The following is a 23497-nucleotide window of genomic DNA, read 5'->3' as shown; positions in this document are numbered from 1 at the left end:
AATCCTTTCACTAATTACCGTCTTGCTCCTTGTATACGAATAAAAGGCTTTGGGATTTTCCTTAACCCTGTTAGCCAAATATATTTCATGACCCCTTTTAGCCCTCTTTATTGCACGTTTGAGATTTGTCCTACTTTCCCAATATTCCTCCAAAGCTTCATCTGTTCTAAGTTGCCTTCTTACTGTTTTAAACCTTAGCTAGTCTCACATTTCCACCTGCCATCCATGGTTCCCTAATCTTGCCATTTCTATCTCTCATTTTCACAGGGACATGTCTGTCCTGCACTCTAATCAACCTTTCCTTAAAAGACTCCCACATTTCAAATGTGGATTTTCCCTTAAATAGCTACTCCCAATCCACATTCCCCAGCTCCGCCGAATTTTGTTATACTTGGCCTTTCCCCAATTTAGCACTCTTCCTTTAGGACCACTGTTGTCTTTGTCCATGAGTATTCTAAAACGTACGGAATTGTGATTGCTCTTCCCAAAGTAATCACCGACTGAAACTTCAACCACCTGGCCGAGATCATTCCCCAGTACCAGGGCCAGTATGGCCCCTTCCCGAGTTGGACTATTTATATACTGCTCTAAAAAAAACTCTCCTGGATGCTCTTTACAAATTCTGTTCCATCTACGCCTCCAATACTACACGAGTCCCATTCAATGTCGGGGAAGTTAAAATTTTCCATCACGACCACCCTATTGCTCCTACATTTTTCCATAATATGTCTACGTATTTGTACCTCTACTTCACGCTCGCTTTTGGGAGGCCTGTAGTAAAGTCCCAACAATGTTACTGCACCCTTCCTATTTCTTAGCTCTACCCATATTGCCTCAGTGCTCCAATCCTCCATAGTGCCCTCCTTAATCACAGCTGTGATATCATCTCTGACCAGTAATGCAACTTCTCCACCCCTTTTACACTCGATCCCCCCTGAAGCATCTATACAATGGGATATTTAGTTGCCAATCTTGCCCTTCCCTCGACTAAGTGTCAGTAATACCAATCACATCATATTCCCAGGTACTAATCCAAGCCCTAAGTTCATCTGCCTTACCTGCTACACTTCTCGTGGGGCAGCACGGTAGCATAGTGGTTAGCACAAATGCTTCAAAGCTCCAGGGTCCCAGGTTCGAATCCCGGCTTGGGTCACTGTCTGTGTAGAGTCTGAACGTTCTCCCCGTGTCTGCGTGGGTTTCCTCCGGGTGCTCTGGTTTCCTCCCACAGTCCTAAATTTCCCTTAGGGTCCAGATTGCCCTTAGTGTTATGTGGGGTTACTCGGTTATGGGGATAGGATGGAGGTATAGGCTTGGGTAGGATGCTCTTTCCAAGAGCCGGTGCAGACACGATGGGCTGAATGGCCTCCTTCTGCACTGTAAATTCTATGAAAAACAAATGCACCTCCGACCTCCTGTCCCTTAGCATTCATCATCTCTTCCCTGTTTACTCTTCCCCTTAGTCACAATGAGTTTATTATCTAGTACCTTACTGGCTTTAGTTGCTGCCTCTTTACTGACCTCTGACTTCCTAATCTGGTTCCCATCCCCCTGCCACATTAGTTTAAAACCTCACCCACAGTGTTAGCAAAAGCACCCCTAGGACATTGGTTCCAGTCCTGCCCAGGTATAGACCATCCGGTTTGTAATGGTCCCACTGCCCCCAGAACCGGGTCCAATGTCCCAAAAATCTGAACCCCTCCCTCCTGCACCATCTTTCAAGCCACATATTCATTCTGACTATTCTTGAATTTCTACTCTGACTGTCTTGTGGCACTGGTAGCAATCCTGAGATTGCTACCTTTTGAGGTCCTACTTTTCAACTTATCTCCTAACTCCCTAAATTCTGATTGTAGGACCTCATCCCATTTTTTTACCTATATCGTTGGTGCCTATATGCACCACGACAACTGGCTGTTCACCCTCCCCCTTCAGTATGTCCTGCAGCTGATCTGAGACATCCCTGACCTGTGCACCCGGGAGGCAACATACCATTCGGGAGTCTCTTTTTCGACCACCGAAACGCCTGTCTACTCCCTTTATGATTGAATCCCCTATGACTATAGCCCTGCCAGTCTTTTTCCCGCCCTTCTGTGCAGCAGAGCCAGCTACGGTGCCATGAACCTGGCTACTATTGCCTTCCCCTAGTGAGTCATCTCCCCCCAACAGTATCCAAAACGGTATACCTGTTTTGGATAGAGATGACCGCAGGTGACACCTGCACTGCCTTCCTGCTCTTTCTCTGCCTTTTTGGTCACCCATTCCCTATCTCCCTCAGCAATCCTAACCTGCGGTGTGACCAACTCGCTGAACGTGCTATCCACGACCTCGGTATCGCGGATGCTCCAAAGTGAGTCCATCCGCAGCTCTTGAGCCGTCATGCGGTCTAACAGGAGCTGCAGCTGGACACACTTCCCGCACATGAAGGAGTCAGGTAAATTGGCCACGTCCCTGAACTCTCACATTGAGCACAAGGAGCATAACATGGGTCTGGGATCTCCTGCCATTTTTACACTTTACCTTAACTGATTGATTACAAATACAATATCAAATAATGAATAAGTGAAAAGAATAAAGATTTTACTTACCAATCACACTTACCAACACACGAAGAGTTAAATTTCTCCCAACTACTGCTAATTGGACACTTTCCTTACCAGCCAATCAGGTCACTGCTTTGCTGTGATGTCACACACAAATTTATCCCCAAAGACCCTGTGGCCGCTGTTGAAGCAGCTCCGCCCACTCCAACAGCTGAATTCCTGTCAAATGTGCTTTATATTAGAAATTTTATTTTATTTGAATAAAAAAAAATTGCTTTGCCTGTTTCCACTATATTACCTTTTCTATTGGAGTCTGCAGTGAAACTTTAAAACTTAAAAAATTTATTTTTGGTCCTTATTTTGCCTTTTCTCTTTCTTGAGACCTGCCTGCTCAATTTTATCAGAAGCAATCGGAGCAGAAGTTGAAGGCCTTGGACCAAGGAAACAATTGGACCTTTCCTTCTGATTTTGCCACTGTACCTGACACTAATGGGGAAGAAATGCTAAAACCAGAAAGTAAGTAGGAAAATAATGTTTGTTTATAAACAGCAATATCCTATAAATGGGTGGCAACTTTATTTTATTTCATTAAATAATTCTTCTGCCTGCATGGAAACCTAATAATTTTTGTCTAGGAGTTTATGAATTTGAATCCAGTGGCTGTCTTGGGGGCAACATGGTGGTGCAGTGGGTAGCACTGCTGCCTCATGGTGCCAAGGACCCAGGTTTGAACCAGGCCCCGGTCACTGTCTGTGTGGATTTTGCACATTCTCCCCATGTCTGCGTGTGCCTCACTCCCACAACCCAAAAAGATGCGCCGGGTTGGTAAATATAGGGGCTGGTTTAGCACAGTGAGCAAAACAGCTGGCTTGTAATGCAGAACAAGACCAACAGCGCAGGTTCAATTCCTGTACCAGCCTCCCCGAACAGGCAACGGACTAGGGGCTTTTCACAGTAACTTCATTGAAGCCTACTTGTGACACTAAGTAAGTGATTATTATTAACTGGCCACGTTAAATTGCCCTGGGAGGGGGGGGGGTAATAGAATTGGGTACTCTTGAATTTATATTTTTGAAAAACAGCCTGAATTTATATTTTTGAAAAAACAGCCTGACCACTTTTTTTTTTTCTGGGCAAAATTAAGGACATTATAAAAGCAAAAGACAACCGATGCTATAAATACCCAAGAAACAGAGATAATGGGAGATAATTCCCGCCCCCCCCCCCCCCCCCCCCCCCCCCCCCCCCCCCCCATGGCATTTCTCCGAGGAGGAAGGGTGGTGGGGTCTAACGGTCCGACTGCTGTCAATGGGATTTCCCAATAAATTCCCCCTGGTTTTAAGTAAGCAAAAACTGGAAAAGGTGGCAATGGGAAGAGAGAACAAAAGAGATAGATAGGATGAATGGAAGGAATTTATTAATTAAAGGACGAAAAGTTTACATCTCAAATTTTCCAGTTCTGAAGAAAGGTCATTGACCTGAGACATTAATGATGTTTCTCTCCCTACAGATGCTGCCTCAGCTGTTTTTTGCAGCATTTTATGTTTTTATTAAGGACATTCTATCTCTAGGGGAATGAAGCATAAATTAAACCTGCTCATCCAGTATAAATCTAGTCACCTGAGGAGTAGCAATAGATCATTTATTTAGTGCTGGAGTGCTGTACCAACAATACCGAAAGCAGTCTGATGCTTACAAGTTGCAATTGAAGCAATTTGACATTGTTATTTAAAACCCATTATTTCTCTAATTACATTAGATAATATTTATTTGAAGTCAGTTACTGGTAATACCCAAAATGTTGAAAAGCAGATATAACAATCCATAACTGTAATACATGATTGTCAGGAGCAGATGTAAGGACCTGTCTTTCTAGTAAAATTCCAGACATTAATTAATGGAAAAGTTACCATTACAGATCTCCAATATCCTTTTATATCTCTTTCTATTTCTCTTTTCGTAACCTGATTTGAGATTGAATTCCAACGTGCTCAATTTACATCTACTTCCACTATTTATTTATTTTTCAATCCTTCAGCCTGGATAAGATGATACATGGTTAGTTGCTCATTAAGATTCTCCATCCCTTACTACACAGTTTATCAGCTTGCTCTTTCAGCAAATTAGTGGGCAAAAATGTTTGGTGTTAGAGGTCACAGGGCCAAGTCAAACAGACAAAGTGCTGTTGGATCTCTTTCCCCCCCCCCCCCCCCTTTATATTACTGTGCTAGTGGTGCACTCTCACAAGGGTCTAGTGTGCTTAATCCATCACAGCTTGCCAGCATTGCCAAAGCACATGTGAAATGATGGACTGCATTAAGCCTGGTACACGGTACTGGACTGTGTAGATATTAAGACCATAAGAAGTATGAGGGGATAAATCCTCTCAGTATTTACTCTATCAAGCCCCTTAAGAATCCTATTTTCTATCAAGACTAGCCAATTCAGCTATCCTGTAGACCAGGGGTGGGCAAACTACGGCCCGCGGGCCGCATGCGGCCCGCCAAAGGTCTTTATGCGGCCCACCAAGATCAAGTCATAAAAAAAAAAGATTTTTTTTAATTTTAAGGTTAATGGGGGGGCTGTTGGGTTACTGGTATAGGGTGGATACGTTGACTTGAGTAGGGTGATCATTGCTTGGCACAACATGTGTTTCATGTGAAGTTTCTACGTTAAAATATTAATTAATAAAAATTAATTGTTTTTTCTTTCTTTAAAAACCTTTTATTTTGGCTATTTTAAATATTAATTATTTTACTTAATATACTATGCGGCCCTTTAAAATTGTGAATTTCTGAATGTGGCCCTTGCACGGAAAAGTTTGCCCACCCCTGGTGTAGACCCTTGCACTTGCTGAAAATGCCCGTCCTCCATCTGATGCCAATACTTATAAGAATGGTGTGGAAGGCCAAGTCTTAAGTACTGCATATTCTAATAAGTTTTCTAGTTATTGTGGTGTGAATTGCCACTACGATTGGGGGACATAGCAGTTTAACTTAATGGGTGTTGTTTCAAATATTGCTGTTTCAAATAGTGCATGTATTGGCTGTTATCTTTTATACTGGACAAGTTTTTAAAAAAATACTTTATCTCTTTTTTAAAAGGGTCTGCTGACAACATGCTTTCCATAAATCATTCCACTGAATTAAACACTAATGCCCTACAGCTTGGGGAGCCCATTCGACCTGCTATTCCTTTGCAGTCTCCTTACCACCCTCTTGACTATAGGCCTGCAGTCCAAGATGCACATCTGACCAGTTATCAGTCTGGCTCGGGTACAACATTAATGGGCCATCAGAAAGACGAACCCAGTTCACAGAGACAAACTCCGATTCTTGCAGGAGGGCAAAAAGTGAAATCCGTGTCCGCTGTTCAGCATGTGAGTAGGCTGAAATATTTTATTGTAAGTCATTGTGTGGAGCCTGTGTTAAGATTACCCTTCCTTAAATATTAACATTACAATGTTTGCGTTTCACAGTAAATGTAGCTGTCACTGGTTGTTTGGGCTAATCATGTTGATTCGAGGGGCAGTACAGTGGCGCAGTGGGTTAGCCCTGATGCCTCACGGCGCCGAGGTCCTAGGTTCGATCCCGGCTCTGGGTCACTGTCCGTGTGGAGTTTGCACATTCTCCCCGTGTTTGCGTGGGTTTTGCCCCCATAACCCAAAGATGTGCAGGGTAGGTAGATTGGCCAGGCTAAATTGCCCCTTAATTGGAAAAGATGAATTGGGCATTCTAAATTTGTAAAAAAAAATGTTGATTCGAGCACTTTAATAAAAACAAACTTGGTACAGTAAAAAGGGGGAGAGGGAACTTCAAATGCTGGAAATTCTAAAATGAAACGAAAAACAGCATCTGGCTAAAATGAGTATTTTAAGCCGGTTTTGAGGTGGGGAAAGAGCAGTTTAAAAGGGGAAAGAAGCAACAAATGCTCCCAAGTTGCACCTGAAATTAATAGTTGAATCCTTCTACAAACTGCAGGAAATGTTTAAATAAATCTGAAGGATCACTCTGGGGAAGTAGTGAAAAAAGAGAATATGCAGATCGGTAGAATGGTACAAAAGCATGGAGCGGTAATAGTCTGTTTTATACAAATTAGAAGCAACATTCTGCTGTAAAAGGGTAGAAGAACACGAGGGTTGCTTAGTGAATTTGAAGAAGCCTGACTCGTTGTAATGATATCTCGGTGTAATGATGTCTCAGTGTGGATGTAAGTGCACAATATAAACACCTGCTAAATGTTTAGCACTTTGGAAAATGAATCTCTGAAAACAATTTGAGTTTAATACGTGCCTACTGACTGTTTCACAGTAGAAGGGTGATCTGTGCCTGGATCGTGGAAGGGTGATCTGTGTCTGGATGAATGTGGAAAAATATGCATTTGAGATTGAAGGGTTCCAAGATTGCTATCTCTCTTTTTTCCCTTGGGCTTATCTTTTACTTAATAACTTGTAAATTTCTGCAATTTGCTGCTTTGAGTCAAGCAAATGCTAAATGATCTTTTTGTTTCCTTTGATGTCTTAAATTGCCCTTTTATCTTTAGTTTCCAGATAAGCATGAAAATATTCCTACAAAAATGACACTATCAAGGTCATATCCAGGTGAGTATTGTTTACTACTTCGCATCCCGCTGCATTTTTTTTTGTATATTCAATATGGTTACCTGCCCCATTTATGTCCGATTTTTGTTTTGCAAACAAAAAGCATTTCAGGTGATTAAATCTGAAACCGAAAATGATGTAAATACTCTATTTGCAGAAAGAATGTTTTGCCCATCAGCTGAACTGAGATGAGCTAACACAAGACAAATGCGGACCCGCAGATTTCTTTTAGACTATGTAACTGAGTAACTGAGCTTTTGAGGTGGGGAGCAGAATCTTGAGTGATGCCCAATTGTACAAATATTTAAATACCCTTTCTAATTGATATATTTTTTTTTTGGTTGGTTCCATTACAGTATTGGCACCCTTTTCTAATATGTATTTATATTTTTTTTTGGTAGATTCCATAAAAGTATTGGCACCCCAAGAGTCTCAATTATCTGCAGGACATGGTACAAAAAAGCATCAGGAATCACAGAACACTGCAGGAACTACTGTAGTAGTTAGTGTTGCACCTTCTAATGTTTTGGGACGTTCTAACTTTTTAAAATCTCAGTAATTTGTTTGAAATGTGCATATATGTATTATGTATAGTGTTCGTATCAGCAGGAGGTATTTTGACTTGTGTGATTCAAGGGCAGCAGGGTAGCATGGTGGTTAGCATAAATGCTTCACAGCTCCAGGGTCCCAGGTTCAATTCCCGGCTGGGTCACTGTCTGTGTGGAGTCTGCACGTCCTCCCCCTGTGTGCGTGGGTTTCCTCCGGGTGCTCCGGTTTCCTCCCACAGTCCAAAGATGTGTGGGTTAGGTGGATTGGCCATGCTAAATTGCCCATAACCTCCAACAACCTTTTAAAATGTCCCTGCACAAGTCACTGGACTCTTTTCTCTCCCGCCCCCCCCCCCCCCCCCCCCCCACCCTACTGCATTCCATTGCCTCCTTTAACTGTTTCATCATATCACCAATTCCCTCCCAAGGGAGTCCCAGAATGGATTTTATGCTGATGGGATTTACCCGATCGATTCTACCCACCTATGACTTAACTGGAATTAACTTGGAACTGACTTTAAAAGTGAGGATCTCAATTTTCATATATTAAAATTTAATTATCAGCCTTTATGCCTGATAGGCATGCCCACATCTAATTGCCGTGAGTCGTGATGGGTCCCCCACGACGTGCACCTGATTGAGTGGGAAGATAAGAGTCCTGCTCAGGCACTGCCCTGTGCTGCGTTCTATTACTTTATCTCTCCTGCATTCCGTTTGCAACTGATCTAATGGCAGGAAATAACCTTTTTTGATCCTGGAAACTGTTCTGCTGCTGAAGAAATTGAGTGATATTCAACCAGGTCCAATGTTACAGCTGGCTTATGCCACTTCTTTGCTTTTCTTCCAAAAGTTTTATTTCTTGGCCGAGGATTGTTGGTTATATTAGCCGAGGAATGCATCACGAATAACTGATGGTCTGGAATATTCTTGATTAACACTGGGGAGTCAGGAGCAGGGTGAATTCCCCTTTGTTTTGTCATTGGTCAGTTCATTTCTTCCTTTTCCCTCCCCCCTTTTTTTTTGTCCAGGGGTTAGCATTACTAGTACCTTACTTTCTATTTCTTAGCTTGGTTGCAAAGCTCAGGATGCCCTATCTGTGACACTTGTAGTCACAGAGGCTTGTGTTTCATCCAAAGATGAGGGAAAAAATCAGCCTATTGGTCTTTTCTAATTTTTTGTTGATATTGATCATTATAAAAAGGCAAATGCTGTGGTCACTAAGAATTTAAAATCTGACTTTTTCTTTGCCCTGTGTTCAACCGTGACTTGGACTGACACATTAGAATGGGAATTCTTTCAAACCAGTAGGAGCTGAAGCCCTCTGCAGCCCTCATTGCCCTATGTTTAAAGTTGACATTCTACTACTATCACCAAGGTAAAAATGATTCCAGTAAATTCTACAAGGGTTTTCTTTTCCCCCCCCCCCCCCCCCCCCTCTTGCAGAACTCGGTCAATGTACAGAAACGAGTTGCTTTTCAAACCCAGCCGGACATTCAATTTGTGACCATGCAGAGTAAAACTGACCAGTGGGATGCACTACATGGAGAGGCTTCAGCAACGCTAGAATCCAACCAGCATGACTTCAGGAGTAAAGAAGACCGTTCACTTTCATTGTATGTTTATCATTTACTATATATGCTAATCGCATTGTAGTTACTATTTATATGTAGCACTTTGTCATAACCTCTAGATATCCGAAAATGCTTGAAAGGTACCAATGTATGTGGAGGGAACCAGAGCAGCTAATTTATATCCAAAGGTGATGAACCATTTTAGCAATATTGGTTGAAGACTGGGAGAACTTGCTTCTTGCAAATGGTGCTAGGAGATTTTATGTCCACCTAGGTGGGCAAGAGAGACCTCTGTTTTGCATCTCATCCAAAATAATAGCAATGCTTTTGCTGAAGTCTCAACCTGCATATGTGCTCAAATCTCTGAACTGGAGTTGAACTGAGAACGCTACCCACTGAGCCACAGAAGTGTCATAATTCTGTTTTTAAAATTTTTATTTTTATTTTAGAGTACCCATTTTTCAATTGAGAGGCAATTTAACGTGGCCAATCCACCTACCCTGCACATCTTTGATTGTGGGGACGAAACCTACGCGAACACGGGGAGAACGTGCAAACTTCACACGGACAGTGACCCAGAGCCGGGATCAAACCTGGGACCTTGGCCATCAAATCCACCCAGATTACGAGGATGAAACACTCCTTTTTTTTTCTTGATATCTCTAAGGATACTAAGAGACATTGGTTTGTGACCTTCTCAACACAGTTCCTCTGCACTTGTGTAAAACAAGCCTACCATTTTAGTTTGGTTACTCACTCATTCCAATTCCACAAGGATGGCTTGGTAGGAGACTTTCTGGTGGGGATCTGGTCATAATTAAGGTACAGTCACTGCTCTGTATCCAACCTGCATTTGATTGTGATATTAGATGCTAGATGCAAAATGTAAAGGATTGTAGTACCACAGACATCTTAGTTTTGATGACCAGAACATTCTCTAAAAAAAGTCAGATGCTAAGCAGCAGGGTTTGATTTTCATGGTTTAAAATTGACCTGTGCGAATATATGAAAATGCTACAATCTTTTCTGAAGGGAACTTCTTCACTTTCTGTAGTAACCATAAAGACCAAGGTGATGTAAGCAATTCATTTGGAGATGAACCTCTATCTCACCGAAGAGCACAGAATATCCTCGCAGAGGAGGAGCTGCATGAGATGTCTGAAAAGCTGTCTCAAAAGCTGCGTCAACTCGATATGGTAAGGCTTATATTCAATGGTAAGGCTTACATTCTAAAATCTGAGAGGCACAGGATTGTCACTTCTCCCTGCAATTAATGACTAACCAGTTAAAATTACTTTTGGCAATTTGACAAACAGTGAGTTCTGTTCATTTGAGTCAGAATGTGACATGAAATGTTGAATAGCAGGAAGGCCACATGTGTCCATATTCCACAGGCACTGTCTGTGCTGATTGGCAGGAACAGTCCTGTCATTCTGATGGAAAGGGGTAGGGAGCACTAAATAAGAGAATCCATGGCCTTCTAAATAGAGACATAGAATACATAGAGACATAGATTGTGAAATTGTCCATTTTGGCAGAAAGAATTTTTAAAAAGCATATTATCTAAATGGTGAGATTGCAGAGGGATCTGGATGTCCTAGTGCACAAATCACAAAGGGTTAGTATGCAGGTACAGTAGTAATTAGAAAAACTAATAGAATGTTGTTGTTCATTGTGGAGGGAATTAAATACACTAGTAGGGATGTTTATGCTTCAGGTATGCAGGGTATTGGTGAGACCACATCTGGAGTACTACGTACATACGTTATTGGTCTCGAGTACCCAATTATATTTTTCCAATTAAGGGACAATTTAGCATGGCCAATCCATCTACTCTGCACATCTTGTGTTGTGGGGGTGAGACCCATACAGACATGGGGAGAATGTGTAAACTCCACACAGACAGTGACCTGGGGCCGGGATCGAACCTGGGTCCTCAGTGCCGTGAGGCAGTAGTGATAACCACTGCGCCACCATGCTGCCCCCAATATTGCTGTCATTTAAAGAAGGATGTAAATTCATTGGAAGTATATCGGTGAAGATTTACTAGACTAATACCTGGAATGGGTAACTTGATTTACGAAGAAAGATTAGTTGAAGTTGTGTTTGTATCCACAGTTTAGAAGAGTAAGGGGTCACTTGATTGAAACATAAGATCCTGAGGGGATTTGACATGGTGGATGTGGAAAATAGTGGGAGAATCTCGAACTAGGAGTCGCAGTTTAATAATAAGGGTTTGCCCATTTAAACTGAGAATTGTTTGTTATCTGAGGGTTGTGAGTCTTTGAATATTTTTAAGGTAGAGATAGATAGGTGGTAATGTGGAGTTGAGGTTACATCAAATCAGTTGTGATTTTATTAAATGGCAGAGCAGGTTTGAGGGGCCAAGTGGCCTGCTCCTCGTCCTGCTCCTAATTGGTATGTTCATACTAAAATGTTCAGGCCTAGGAGAGGGTGTCGATTTATTAAAATGATACCAGGATGAAATAATTCTGTTATGTTGAGAGACTAGAGAAACTGGGGCAATGAGGTTTAAGGGAAATTGAGATTTATAAGTGTTCAAAGAGATTTGACAAAGTAAATAAGGAGAAACTGTTTCCCTAAAGAGGGGTTGGTAAGCGCAAGACTGAGACTCAAGGTAATTATCAGAAGAGGCAGATGTGAGATTAACAGAATTTTTAAATGCAATGAGTTATGATCAAGCATGCACTTCATGCAAGGTTGATCCTTCAATATGCAGGTAAATATTTTGCAGGATTCTGGGGAAAGCAGATGAATTAATAGCTTAAAAAAAAAAGAACAGGCGCAATAGGTCAAATGCCATCCTTCTGTTACATCATTCATGCTCTAAGAAGTGATGGTCTGTGAGCTGTCTGTTAATTGACTGGTATTGTTTTGCCATTTAACAGATGCTGAAACAAGCATTGGGTGACAAATATGAAGCTCATAATTCCAAGGAAGAAGATAAGTTGTCTCAACACAGTGACAGCATCACGGACTATAGAAGAATTCAACAGTTACCTGGTGAGAAAGCTCAAGCCTGTTAAACTGCTAGGGATTTAGAATAGATACTTGAAACTGAGATCAGCACAGTTATGGGGTTAGTTTAATAGAATGTGTAGCACCGAAGCAGGCCATTCAGCCCAACTGCTTAATACTCTACACTACCTTCCATCTACCCCTCTTCATCTTAGTCCATCAATATGTCCTATTTGTTCTCCATCAAGTGCTCATCTAGCTTGCATTTGAAAGCATCAATGCTATTTGCTTCAAAACTAGTCCTTGTGGCAGCAAATTCCCAGGAATCTCAGGGTAAAAAAGCTTCCAATGGATATATTAGTGACTATTTTCTGCAGATGGCCCCTGGTTTTGATGTCCGCTACACTACCTTCCATCTACCCCTCTTCATCTTAGTCCATCAATATGTCCTATTTGTTCTCCATCAAGTGCTCATCTAGCTTGCATTTGAAAGCATCAATGCTATTTGCTTCAAAACTAGTCCTTGTGGCAGCAAATCCCCAGGAATCTCGGGGTAAAAAAGCTTCTAATGGATATATTAGTGACTATTTTCTGCAGATGGCCCCTGGTTTTGATGTCCGCTACAAATGGAAATATCCTCTGTCTACCCTATCAAACCCTTCATAACTTTGAAGACCTTCATTAACTGCTTCTAAAGTAAATTTCAGTTCATTTCAAAATTTTTAATTGTGAGATATTAAATTTTAGCTAGGCAAATGAGCTGTGGTGGTTCACTGAATCTGGAGTTGATAAACACAAATGAATTCTCAAATCTGATGACTCTCCTTCAAGTTTTGTTTCCTGACATCTTTTCCACTTCCTCCTCACTATTGGGTTTAGTAACAATTCCAAGTTAATTGATATCATCGGCATTCACGAGACAAACGTTGCTGCACAAAAGATTTTCATATAAAACATGGACCCTGGGAGGGGATTTCTGGGTGTATCCTGTCGATTTGTTTCTCTATCATTCTGCATGCATTGCTTTTTTAAAAATATTTTCTGGATGTATAGCCTATTTAAGGAGCTGCCATTGTAAGATGTGTGTTGGTGGGGAATGGGTTGGCACTAGTTAAAAATATAACACTAAAAAATGATGATCTGTTAGGCGAATTTGAAAATGCTGCAATTCTAGATTATTGTCACTAACCTAACCTACCATCACCCTGAATCTATGAAGACCTCTGCTGGTGGCAACCCAGTGCTGCAGAATTGTAGCACAAGATACTGTTTTGCTAAAACTGTACTGCCTCCATTGCTTATAGCAGATGTGTTTGTGAGAATGTGATTATTTTTCCCCTGATGTAACCTGACTGCTGGGAGCCTGGAGTTGGTGGGCAGTGTGGAGTGGAATGTGCAAGCCGCTCTCATCCGCTTTTAGATTTTAAAATTTACTGTTTGAAAATGTTTAAAAACCGTAGCTGGTACTGTAGGCTGGCAATGTCTGAAATAATCTGGTTCACTCTATGCAATTGTTCAGGGAGGTTTACTTGCTGCGGCAAGACTTAATCATTTCAACGCAGAAAAATTACATAACTGGTGCTTTGCAGGAAACCATTAATTCAGCTTCTGATGTTTGGTCCGGCCATCTGAATTTTAGAAACGCACTCGGGTAAAATGAAGTGCAATTAGTTTCTAATTTATCAGACTTTGGAACTGGTGAGGAAACAAAGCTGTTTCTGCACAAAATAAACAGAACGCTGTCAGTGGACGTTTAAACTTGGACATTTTGATGAAGACTGTACTGAAGTAACAGTGTTTTTACAGTCCTGGATGTGAGAGTTTAATAAATATATAATCAATTGCTTTGTAAAAATTTTAAATATTAGATTAGTATCATTTCTTTTCCACCTATTATAAAGCACCACAACATAGCAGGAAGCCAGCTCGTGCGCGCTCCCTATCTCCATCACCACCACGGCGAACTCTACCAGCTGAATTTGAAGATGCCCTCAATAAAGACTCAAAGGGACAAATGAGGAGAATTCGCAGAGAGCTGCAAAAAGAAATGGACCATCAAAGGATGAAAGCAAAGGTAAAGTTAGTTCACCCCAGAACCTGACAAACTCGTATGAGCAGTGCTTTTCGTAAATGTGTTGGAATTTGAGAAATTTTACTGGACCTTTTTACTGATATGTAAATGTAATAAAATATTCAGCTCTGTTCTGTACATAAGTGACCAAGTTTCATTCAGTTCCACATTGCAGACATTTAATTGGGTCCTTTACTATTTGAATGTTTGAAAGAAGAGATGCTCTTGAGGTACGGTGCCGAGGCCCATGATTCAATCCCAGCCCTGAGTCACTGTCTATGTGGAGTTTGCACATTCTCACTGTGTCTACATCGTTTTCACCCCCACAACCCAAAGATGTGAAGGCTAGGTGGATTGGCCACACTAAATTGCCCCTTAATTGGAAAAAAAATAATTCGGTACTCTAAATTTATTTTTAAAAAGCATTTAGGTATTTTACAATTCTGTGTCTGTGACACAAAACATTGGCATTAAGATCAAAGAGGAAATTTGTGGCTAGGTTGAGAGATTTGAGCTTTTAAAACTTAAAATGAAGAAATGAGTACCCAATTATTTATTTTTACAATTTGAGGGAATTTAGCGTGGTCAATCCACCTGCGCTGCGCATCTTTAGGTTATGGAGGTGAAATCCATGCAGACCCAAAGAAAAAGAGCAAATGGGTGAAAAGCTGCCTTCCTGTAGTTGGGGAATCAGTGGTGTCCAGTCATTTTATTGGATAATCAGTGAATAAAACATCAAGTAGACAATTCAGAACTTCCAATGCTTACTTAAAAGATGCAACACTATTGAGTTTAGATAAGCATTTGAAACAAAGAGAAAGGTGCAGGGCAATGGAGAAGGCATGGAAAAGTACAATTACAGACTACCCGAAATAAAGGAACTTGAGGCTGAATGGATTCCTTCTGTGCTATAAACTTCAATGGCTTCAAGCACAAACAAATGATAATTCTGGACAACAAGCCAGTTTTCATGTAAAAGCTGATAACACCCAACTCTACACCACCATCACCTCTCCGACTCCTCGAATGCTGATAAATTGTCAGACTGCTTATCCAACATCCAGTACTAAATTAGCAAAAACTCCAATTAAATATTGGGAAGACTGAAGCCACTGTTTTTGACTCTGCTCCAAACTCCATTCCATAATTACCTGAGTCTGAGATTAAGAGTGTCTGCTCACTACCTTTGGTATCGAGTTTGACCACAGGTTGAGTTTTCTGACCTCATTCGTCCCTTTATTAAGATTGCCTATTTCTATCTAACTTAGTCCTTCCTTGCTGAAAATTCATTTTGTGACTTTTTGTTAACTTTAGGCTTAACAATTCCAGTGCACTCCTGGCTGGGTTCCCATATTTTACTCTCCATAAATTGGTCATCCAAAACTCAGCTGTCCATGTCTTAAACTTGCACCAAGTCCCATTCACCTATTACACCCATGTTCACTTTCCTACGTTGATCAATGGTCGAGCAAAGTCTGAATTTTAAAACCCTCATCTTTTTTCCCCCCAAATTCCTCCATGACCTCATCCTTCCCCATCTCTGCAATCTCCTCCAGTTCCGGAACCATGTGAGATATGTCCTTCTCTAATTCTGGCCTATTGTGCATCTCCAGTTTTACCCACTGAGTGGCTAAGCAGCCCACTTGATTGGCACATCATCAACCACCTTACCACTGATTAACGGTGGCAGCAGTGTACAATCTACAAAATGCACTGCAACAACTTGCCAAGGTTCCTTCGACAGCACCTTTCAAAGCCACACCCGCTATTACCAAGAGGGATAAGGGCAGCTGATGCATGGGAATGCTACCACCTGCAAATTCCCCAAGCCATCCTGACTTGGATGACTATCGCCATATATTACTGTTGCTGGGTCAAAATACTGGAAATCATTCCAAATCAGAATTGTGGGTATACATACACCACACAGACTGCATAAGATTTGGATGCAGAAGTAGGCAATTCTGCCCATTGAGTCTGCTCCGCATTCAATGAAATCATGACTGATATGATAATCCTCATCTTCACTTTCCCGCCTTATCCCTATAACCTCTGGTTCCCTTACCGATTTTTAAAATCTGTCTATCAGCCTTGAAAATGCTTAACCACCTGCAGTAAAGAATTCCACAGATTCACTGCCCTCAGAAGAAATTCCTCCTCGTATGGCCTAAATGGGTGACCCCTTACTCTGAGATTATGCCCTCTGGTCTTAGACTCTCCTCATAATGAAATGCCTCCATACCCAGGATCAACCTCGTGAACCTTCTCTGGACTGCCTCCAATGCCAGAATATCTTTCCTTGGAAAACTGTCCACTAATCCAGCTGAATTGGTTCAAGAAGACGATTCACCACCTTGGGGCAATTAGGAATAGGTAATAAATGCTGGCCTACCCAGCAATGCCCACATCCTGTAAAATAATGAGAACATTGGTGCCCATGCCTTCAATTGACTCAGACCTAAGCTCCGAGGTACTCCCTACATGTCTGTCTCACTTTCGTCCTTTAAGACACTGCTTAAAACTTACTTTTCTTGACAAAGCTTTTGGTTATTTGACCCAATATCAATGTGGCTTGGAGATGTTTTGTTTCGTAATACACATGTGAAGTATGTGGCATGTTTTAGTACACTAAATGTTCTTTAGAAATAGGAGTTGGATAGTTGCCGTCATAATTTCCAAAACAGAACTACAGCATCAAAAGCCAATCTGTTGCTGGGAGATGTCGGATCAGCAAAGTGATGGACAGTGATCTACTCTTATTTTTTAAAAAAAAGTTAATAATCATTATTAGTGTCACAAGTAGGCTCACATTAACACTGCAGTTGAGTTACTATAAAAATCCCCTAGTTGCCACACTCCGGCGCCTGTTTGGGTACACAGAGGGAGAATTAAGAATGTCCAATTCACCTAACAAGTACGTCTTTCGGACTCGTGGGAGGAAACCCACGCAGACACTGGGAGAATGTGCAGACTCCGCATAGACAGTGACCCAGGCTGGGAATCAAACCCGGGTCCCTGGCGCTGTGCTACCGTGACGCCCAATTCATTTCCATTATCCCAAACCATGTCAAAGCTTTCCTGTAGAGAGGTTGGTGATAGTGGCTGTGAATACCAATCACAATGCAGGTCTTTTAATCAACGGTCATTAATAGAACATAGAAAAGTACAGCACAGGAACAGGCCCTTCGGCCCTCCAAGCCTGCGCCAACAATGTTGCCCGTCTAAACTCCAATCTTCTCTATTCCCATCCTATTCATGTATTTGTCAAGATTCCCCTTAAACGTCACTATCGTCCCTGCTTCCACCACCACCTCCGGCAGCGAGTTCCAGACACCCACTGCCCGTTGTTTTTTTTTTTAAAAACTTGCCTCGTACATCTCCCCTAAACCTATGCCCCCTAGTAATTGACCCCTCTACCCTGGGAAAAAGCCTCTGACTATCCATTCTGTCTGTGATAGTGATGTTTCCACATAAATATTGGCTGACTTTTTTTTAAACCCCCACCTCTTGCAGGCAGTGAGTGAATGTTACAGAGAAGAGCTGGAGACCTACAAAATAAAAGAGAAATCTAAAATTGAAAAAGAGAAAAAAAGTGTCAAGAAAGCAGTAAGTCATCCTGTGCTAAATGTCTTCATTTGAGTTTCTTGACTATCAGTAATCCACAGGCTACCAGCTCATCACTTTTTATTTTTTTTAAAACACTCAATGTGGGCATCGTTAGCATGGCAAACATTTGTGGGTAGCACAGTGGTTAGCACTGTTGTTTCACAGCTCCAGGATCCCAGGTTTGATTCCGGCTTGGGTGACTGTGTGGAGTCTGTATGTTCTCCCCGTGTCTGCGTGGGTTTGCTCCGGTTTTCTCCCACAAGGCCCAAAAGACGTGCTGTTGGGTAATTTGGACATTCTGAATTCTCAGTGTACCCGAGCAGGCGCCGGAATATGGCGACTAGGGGCTTTTCACAGTAACTTCATTGCAGTGTTAATGTAAGCCCACTTGTGACATATTATCATTATTATTATAATGTTACCATCACTATACTTATGCCTTGCAAGAGCATTTCAAGAGAGGGCAATTAACAATGAATCACATTGTTGTGGGTATGGAGTAACGTACATAGCAGTTTGAATAAGCATGGCAGATTTTTGGCCCATCAAGTCTGCAACGACCAAGGACCTGGAGCTGTGTGGGTCCTACAGGCCGATATCCCTATTGAATGTGGACGTCAAACTGCTGGCCAAAATTTTGTCCTCGAGGATTGTGTTCCGGGAAGGCAGTTGGTGGCCAATGTAATATGGTTGTTAAATATAATCATGATGCCCCCAGAAGGTCGGCCTTTGGCACAGAACAGAAGGCCTTTGATCAAGTAGAATGGGAATATCTGTGGGAGGTACTGGGATGGTTCGGATTTGGGTGGGGCTTTATTGACTGGGTCAGGTTGCTGTATCAGGCATCTGTGGCGAGCGTACGGATGACTAGGACAACATCAGACTATTTTAGGCTGCATCAGGGGACAAGACAGGGATGCCCCCTCTCCCCACTGTTGCGTTAGCCATAGAGCCGTTGGCAATTGCACAGAGCTTCAAGGGGCTGGTCCTGAGGCGGGGCTGGGAGGAGGGAGGGAAAGAGAACATTAGAGTCTTTCTTTAAGCAGACGACCTGCTCCTGTATATATTGGACCCAGCAGAGGGGATGGAAGAAATCATCAGGATTCTGGGGGAATTCTGCCAGTTTTTGGGGTACAAACTAAATATGGGGAAAAGTGAGATGTTTGCGATCCAGGCAAGGGGACAGGAGAGGCGACTGCCGTTCAGATTAGTAGGGGGAAGCTTTAGGTATCTAGGCATCCAAGTGGCGAGGGAATGGGAACGTTTGCACAAACTTAATCTGGCCCAACTAGTAGACCAAATGAAGGACTATTTCCGAAGGCGGGACACGCTCCCGTCTGTCATTAGCTGAGAGGGTGCAGACTGTGAAGATGACGGTCCTCCCGAGATTCCTGTTTGTGTTTGTGTCTCTGATGTACCATCAATTGGACGCGAGACACGATGAAGATCCAAATGGTGGCTTTAATCAGCTAGTTGTTAGCCCGGTGGTCGACTACAGAGAAAGGCCGACCGCTGGGAAACCTGGGTACTTATACCCCGCCTCGGAGGCGGGGTTTACTTGCCTCTCGACCAATTGGTGAGCAGTCACATGACTAGTCCCAGCCAATCAGACGAGAGGCACATGACCAGCCAGAGCCAATGGGAAACCAATGCTCTGCACCAATGGCAGTGCTCCCACTCATATCACCACAGTCTCCATCTTTATTCCGCGGTCCTTTTTTAAAACGGGTTAACAAAGTGATCACTGGCTTTGTATGGGCGGGCAAGACCCCGCGAGTAAAAAGGGATGCTTGAGCGGAGCCGGGGAGAGGGCGGGCTGGGGCTGCCAAACCTCCGTAACTACTATTGGGCGGCCAGTATAGCCATGGTTAGGAAGTGGGTGGTGGGGGGGAGGGTCGGCATGGAGGTGGCATCATGTAATGGCACCAGCTTGGGGGCACCTCTGCCATTCCTGCCGGCACGGTACTCCATCAGCCCCGTGGTGGTGGCGGCCCTGAGAGTCTGGTGGCAATGGAGGAAGCATGTGGGAGCGGAGGGAGCATCGGTCTGATCTCCAATCTGCAATAATCACCAGTTTGCCCCGGGAAGGATGGACAGGGGGGTTTTGGAGATTGCAGAGAGCACGGATTGAGAGGATGGGGGATATGTTGATAGGAGGGGATCTTTCCTAGCTTGAGGGAGCTGGAGGAGAAATTTGGATTGGTGTGGGGAAATGAATTTAGGTACCTGCAGGTGTAGGACTTCCTACGTAGGCAGGTCTCAACCTACCCACTCCTACCACCAAGGGGGATGCAGGATAGGGTATTTCCAGAGTGTGGGTGGGAGACGGGAAGATCTCCAACATCTATAAAGGAACTCGTGAGGTTAGAGGATACGCAGACTGAGGAGTTGAAGCACAAGTGGGAGGAGAGTTGATGGTCTCTGGGCGGATCCGTTGAGTAGAGTCAACGTGTCCACATGTGCCAGGTTCAGCCTGATACAATTCAAGGTCGTTCACCGGGCTCCCATGACAGTGGTCTGGATGAGCAGGTTCTTTGGGGTAGAAGATAGGTGTGCGGAAGGACTAGTGAACCATGTCCACATGCTTTGGACATGTCCAAAGCTTAGGAGATTCTGGCAGGGGTTTGCAGATGTCATGTCAATGATGTTAAAAACAAGGGTGGCACCGAGTCCGGAGGTGGCGATTGTCAGGGTGTTGGAAGATCCAGGAGGAGAAAGAGGCAGATGTTCTGGCCTTTGCTTCCCTGGTAGCCTGGAAACGGATATTATTTGCTTGGAGGGACTCCAAGCCCCCGAAGTCGGAGACCTGGCTATCGGACATGGCTGGCTTTCTGTTTGGAGAAAATCAAGTTCGTCTTGAGCGGGTCACTGTTGGGGTTCACCCGGAGGTGGCAACTGTTCATCGACTTCTTTGCGGAAAATTAATTGTCAGCAGAAGGAGGGGGGTTATTTTAACTTCGAGTAGGGGGTTAATAAAGGTGCCACCTGTAAGGGAGGAAGCCGGGTTTTGCACTATGTTTATAGATTCATGTACATTGTTTATTTTGTTGTTGTAAAACCAAAAATACCTCAATAAAATGTTTATTTAAAAAAAAAAAGTCTGCAGCGACCCTTCAAAAGAGGACCCTACCTCAGTCCACTCCCCCACCCTATCCCTGTAACCCCTCCTAATCTTTGGTAATTTATCACTGCCAATCCACCGATCCTGCACATCTTTGGACTGTGGGAGGAAACTGGGGCACCCGGAGGAAACCTACAGGGAGGAAGTGCAAACTCCAGACAGTCGCCCAAGGCTGGAATTGAATCGGTGTCCCTGGTGCTTTGTGGCAGCAGTGCTAACCACTGTTCCACAGAACCATCCATAATTAATGTCACAATTCACACATCACCGTGACTCAATATTCAGTCCATTTTTAATTCCCTGTTGCTGTTTGTCTTTAAAATATTTGTGCGAACTCGTCACATGACCTTGCTAAGCTCCAGGCTCAAAATAAAATGAACAGTCTATTCCTATTGCGTACTTGACACATCTGTTCTATATCTGCTATAAAGGAACAAGAATACAAGGAAAATATCTTCAAAGAGACTCCAAAAACCCCACAGCCAGCGAAAGTTTACTCTGCAAAAACCACACCACGAAAGCCAAAGCACAGCCAGTGGACACCGACAGGAGTGGCAAAGCCAAGGAAAGCAACTCCAAGTAAGAATTCAAAGAAATGGCTTGATTCTGCCAAGTGGAAAATTGTGATTGAGAGAAATGTGTTAAGTTGTGGAACCACCAAGGATAATTGTAACCTTGAGCCAAAATACACTGGATAAATCAGCACCCCCTGGCCACCCTTCGAACCTTGCCCTAGTATTTGCTGTAATTTTAACCTGTGTTTTTACTTTCATTCTGTTGAGTTCAGAGGAGGGGCTGGGCTATGAAAGTCTGCTATAGTCATCAACAACAAGCAATTGTACAGTTTCTTTCGCATAACGGAGCCTACCCAGGTGGCTCATGAATGGGAGGGAGAGGTGAACGGATGCCGAGCAGGCGCCAAGGCAAGAGCCTGGGAAGATGATCAAAGAAGTGGCTAAACATTGGGCTTGGACAGAGATGAAGCAAGTTGGAAGAATTTGGGGATAGAATGCTGGACCTCGTCGGCAGAAAACTACCGTGCCAGGGGAAGCAAGAAAATGAGCAGCGAGTTGGATTCCGAAGATGGGAGAGTGAGCTGGGATACAACAGATGGCTAAAGCCATGGTTAAGCTGTAAGAAAGATAAAACATGGGAAAGGAGGACCAGCAGATTAGCTTTTAAGCTATTCAAGATGGCCCACAAATTGAATAGTGTCGCATGTTTTCAATGTTTGTGTACTATTAAACCAGTCCATTTTTATTCAGATTGACAGTCTCAACCCTCATCAAGTTTTTATCAGTCAAAATTGGGAATGGCCTCCAGCAATCTTCCAATTTCTATCTTAGCACAGGCAATAATCACACATCTCACCCTACTGAAGCTCCTCCAGATCTTAACCACCTGCAGAGTTGATTTTTCCAATAGTGGCTACTTTCTCCCTTGACAAGATCAACTTGCTCTCCCTGTTAGCACTTTGCCAGCCTCAGCGCCACTTCAAATTAGTTGCAACCTATCTTATCTATTGCCTGCATCCAATTGTACGTCGTCTGTCTTCAGTCAATATTTTTAACCTGAAGACCTTTTTATTAATAAATTCTGCCATTTCATCTGTAAGAACAAAGAGGTCTTCAGTCCTCTTTAAATCACTTTACATATTTTCCAGCTCTGTGCATTTTAGGGTCGTAGGACTATATGCAAGATATTTGAACTTCACTCCCCTCATTTCTGTGAAGTAGTAGCCCGCTGGCCGATTCAGAGAATTTTCCAATTAGCCTTCGTCCTCTTTCTCCATGAGCAAGTATTTATTCAATTCCCTTTCTGAAAACTATCCAATTTTCATCCGCTGAAAGATTTCAGACAGTCTACCCCAGATCATGGCTCCTAATTCTTTTTTTTATACATAAATTTAATGATTTACTCTTCAGTGGGTGCTGAGGTAATATTTTTTTCTAATGCTTGGGTATTAAGAACCAAGAACAATACAGCACAAGAACAGGCCCTTCGGCCCTCCAAGCCTGTACCGATCATGGTACCTGCCTAAACTAAAACTGTCTGCACTTACGGAGGCCGTATTTTTCCATTCCCACCCTATTCATATTTGTCTAGTTGCCCCTATCATATCTGCTCCCAGCACCTCCCCCAGGCACCGTGTTCCATATATGTTTATATATTTGCTGATCCAAGCTCTTTATGAACTGTTTACAGTTTATAACTAGTGTGCTTGACTTTTGGTTGTCATATTAATGCAGTCAGCATCACTTTGTACTGCAACATTGTGGTGAAATATTACATGACAGCAGGTCTATTCCAATATAAGTGGTGTAGTAAGGAGTCTTACAACACCAGGTTAAAGTCCAACAGGTTTGTTTCAAACACGAGCTTTCGGAGCGCAGCTCCTTCCTCAGGTGAATGGAGAGGTATGTTCCAGAAACATTTATATAGACAAAGTCAGAGATGCTGG

The 23497-nt window shown here is 42.8% G+C and overlaps 1 protein-coding gene across 3 annotated transcripts in view; it reads left to right on the top strand.

The window, feature by feature from the left end:
- Positions 1–23497, top strand: part of LOC119952929 (centrosomal protein of 95 kDa-like) — a 53083-nt gene that overhangs the window by 22364 nt on the left and 7222 nt on the right. For 2 of the 3 annotated variants that reach the window (XM_038776561.1, XM_038776562.1), the window contains exons 7-16: positions 2922–3056; positions 5645–5919; positions 7083–7140; positions 7542–7642; positions 9132–9301; positions 10314–10455; positions 12169–12283; positions 14140–14312; positions 17823–17915; positions 21468–21615. In XM_038776561.1, the coding sequence (XP_038632489.1) occupies positions 2922–3056; positions 5645–5919; positions 7083–7140; positions 7542–7642; positions 9132–9301; positions 10314–10455; positions 12169–12283; positions 14140–14312; positions 17823–17915; positions 21468–21615 (1410 nt within the window). The remainder of the gene's footprint in view (positions 1–2921; positions 3057–5644; positions 5920–7082; positions 7141–7541; positions 7643–9131; positions 9302–10313; positions 10456–12168; positions 12284–14139; positions 14313–17822; positions 17916–21467; positions 21616–23497) is intronic. The other variant, XM_038776563.1, reaches the window with a different exon arrangement.

This window comes from Scyliorhinus canicula, chromosome 18, assembly GCF_902713615.1.
Source record: "Scyliorhinus canicula chromosome 18, sScyCan1.1, whole genome shotgun sequence".
In the NCBI taxonomy this organism is placed as follows: Eukaryota; Metazoa; Chordata; class Chondrichthyes; order Carcharhiniformes; family Scyliorhinidae; genus Scyliorhinus; species Scyliorhinus canicula.
Note: the sequence above shows the minus strand (reverse complement) of the source record. Positions and strands in the feature narration are given on the sequence as shown.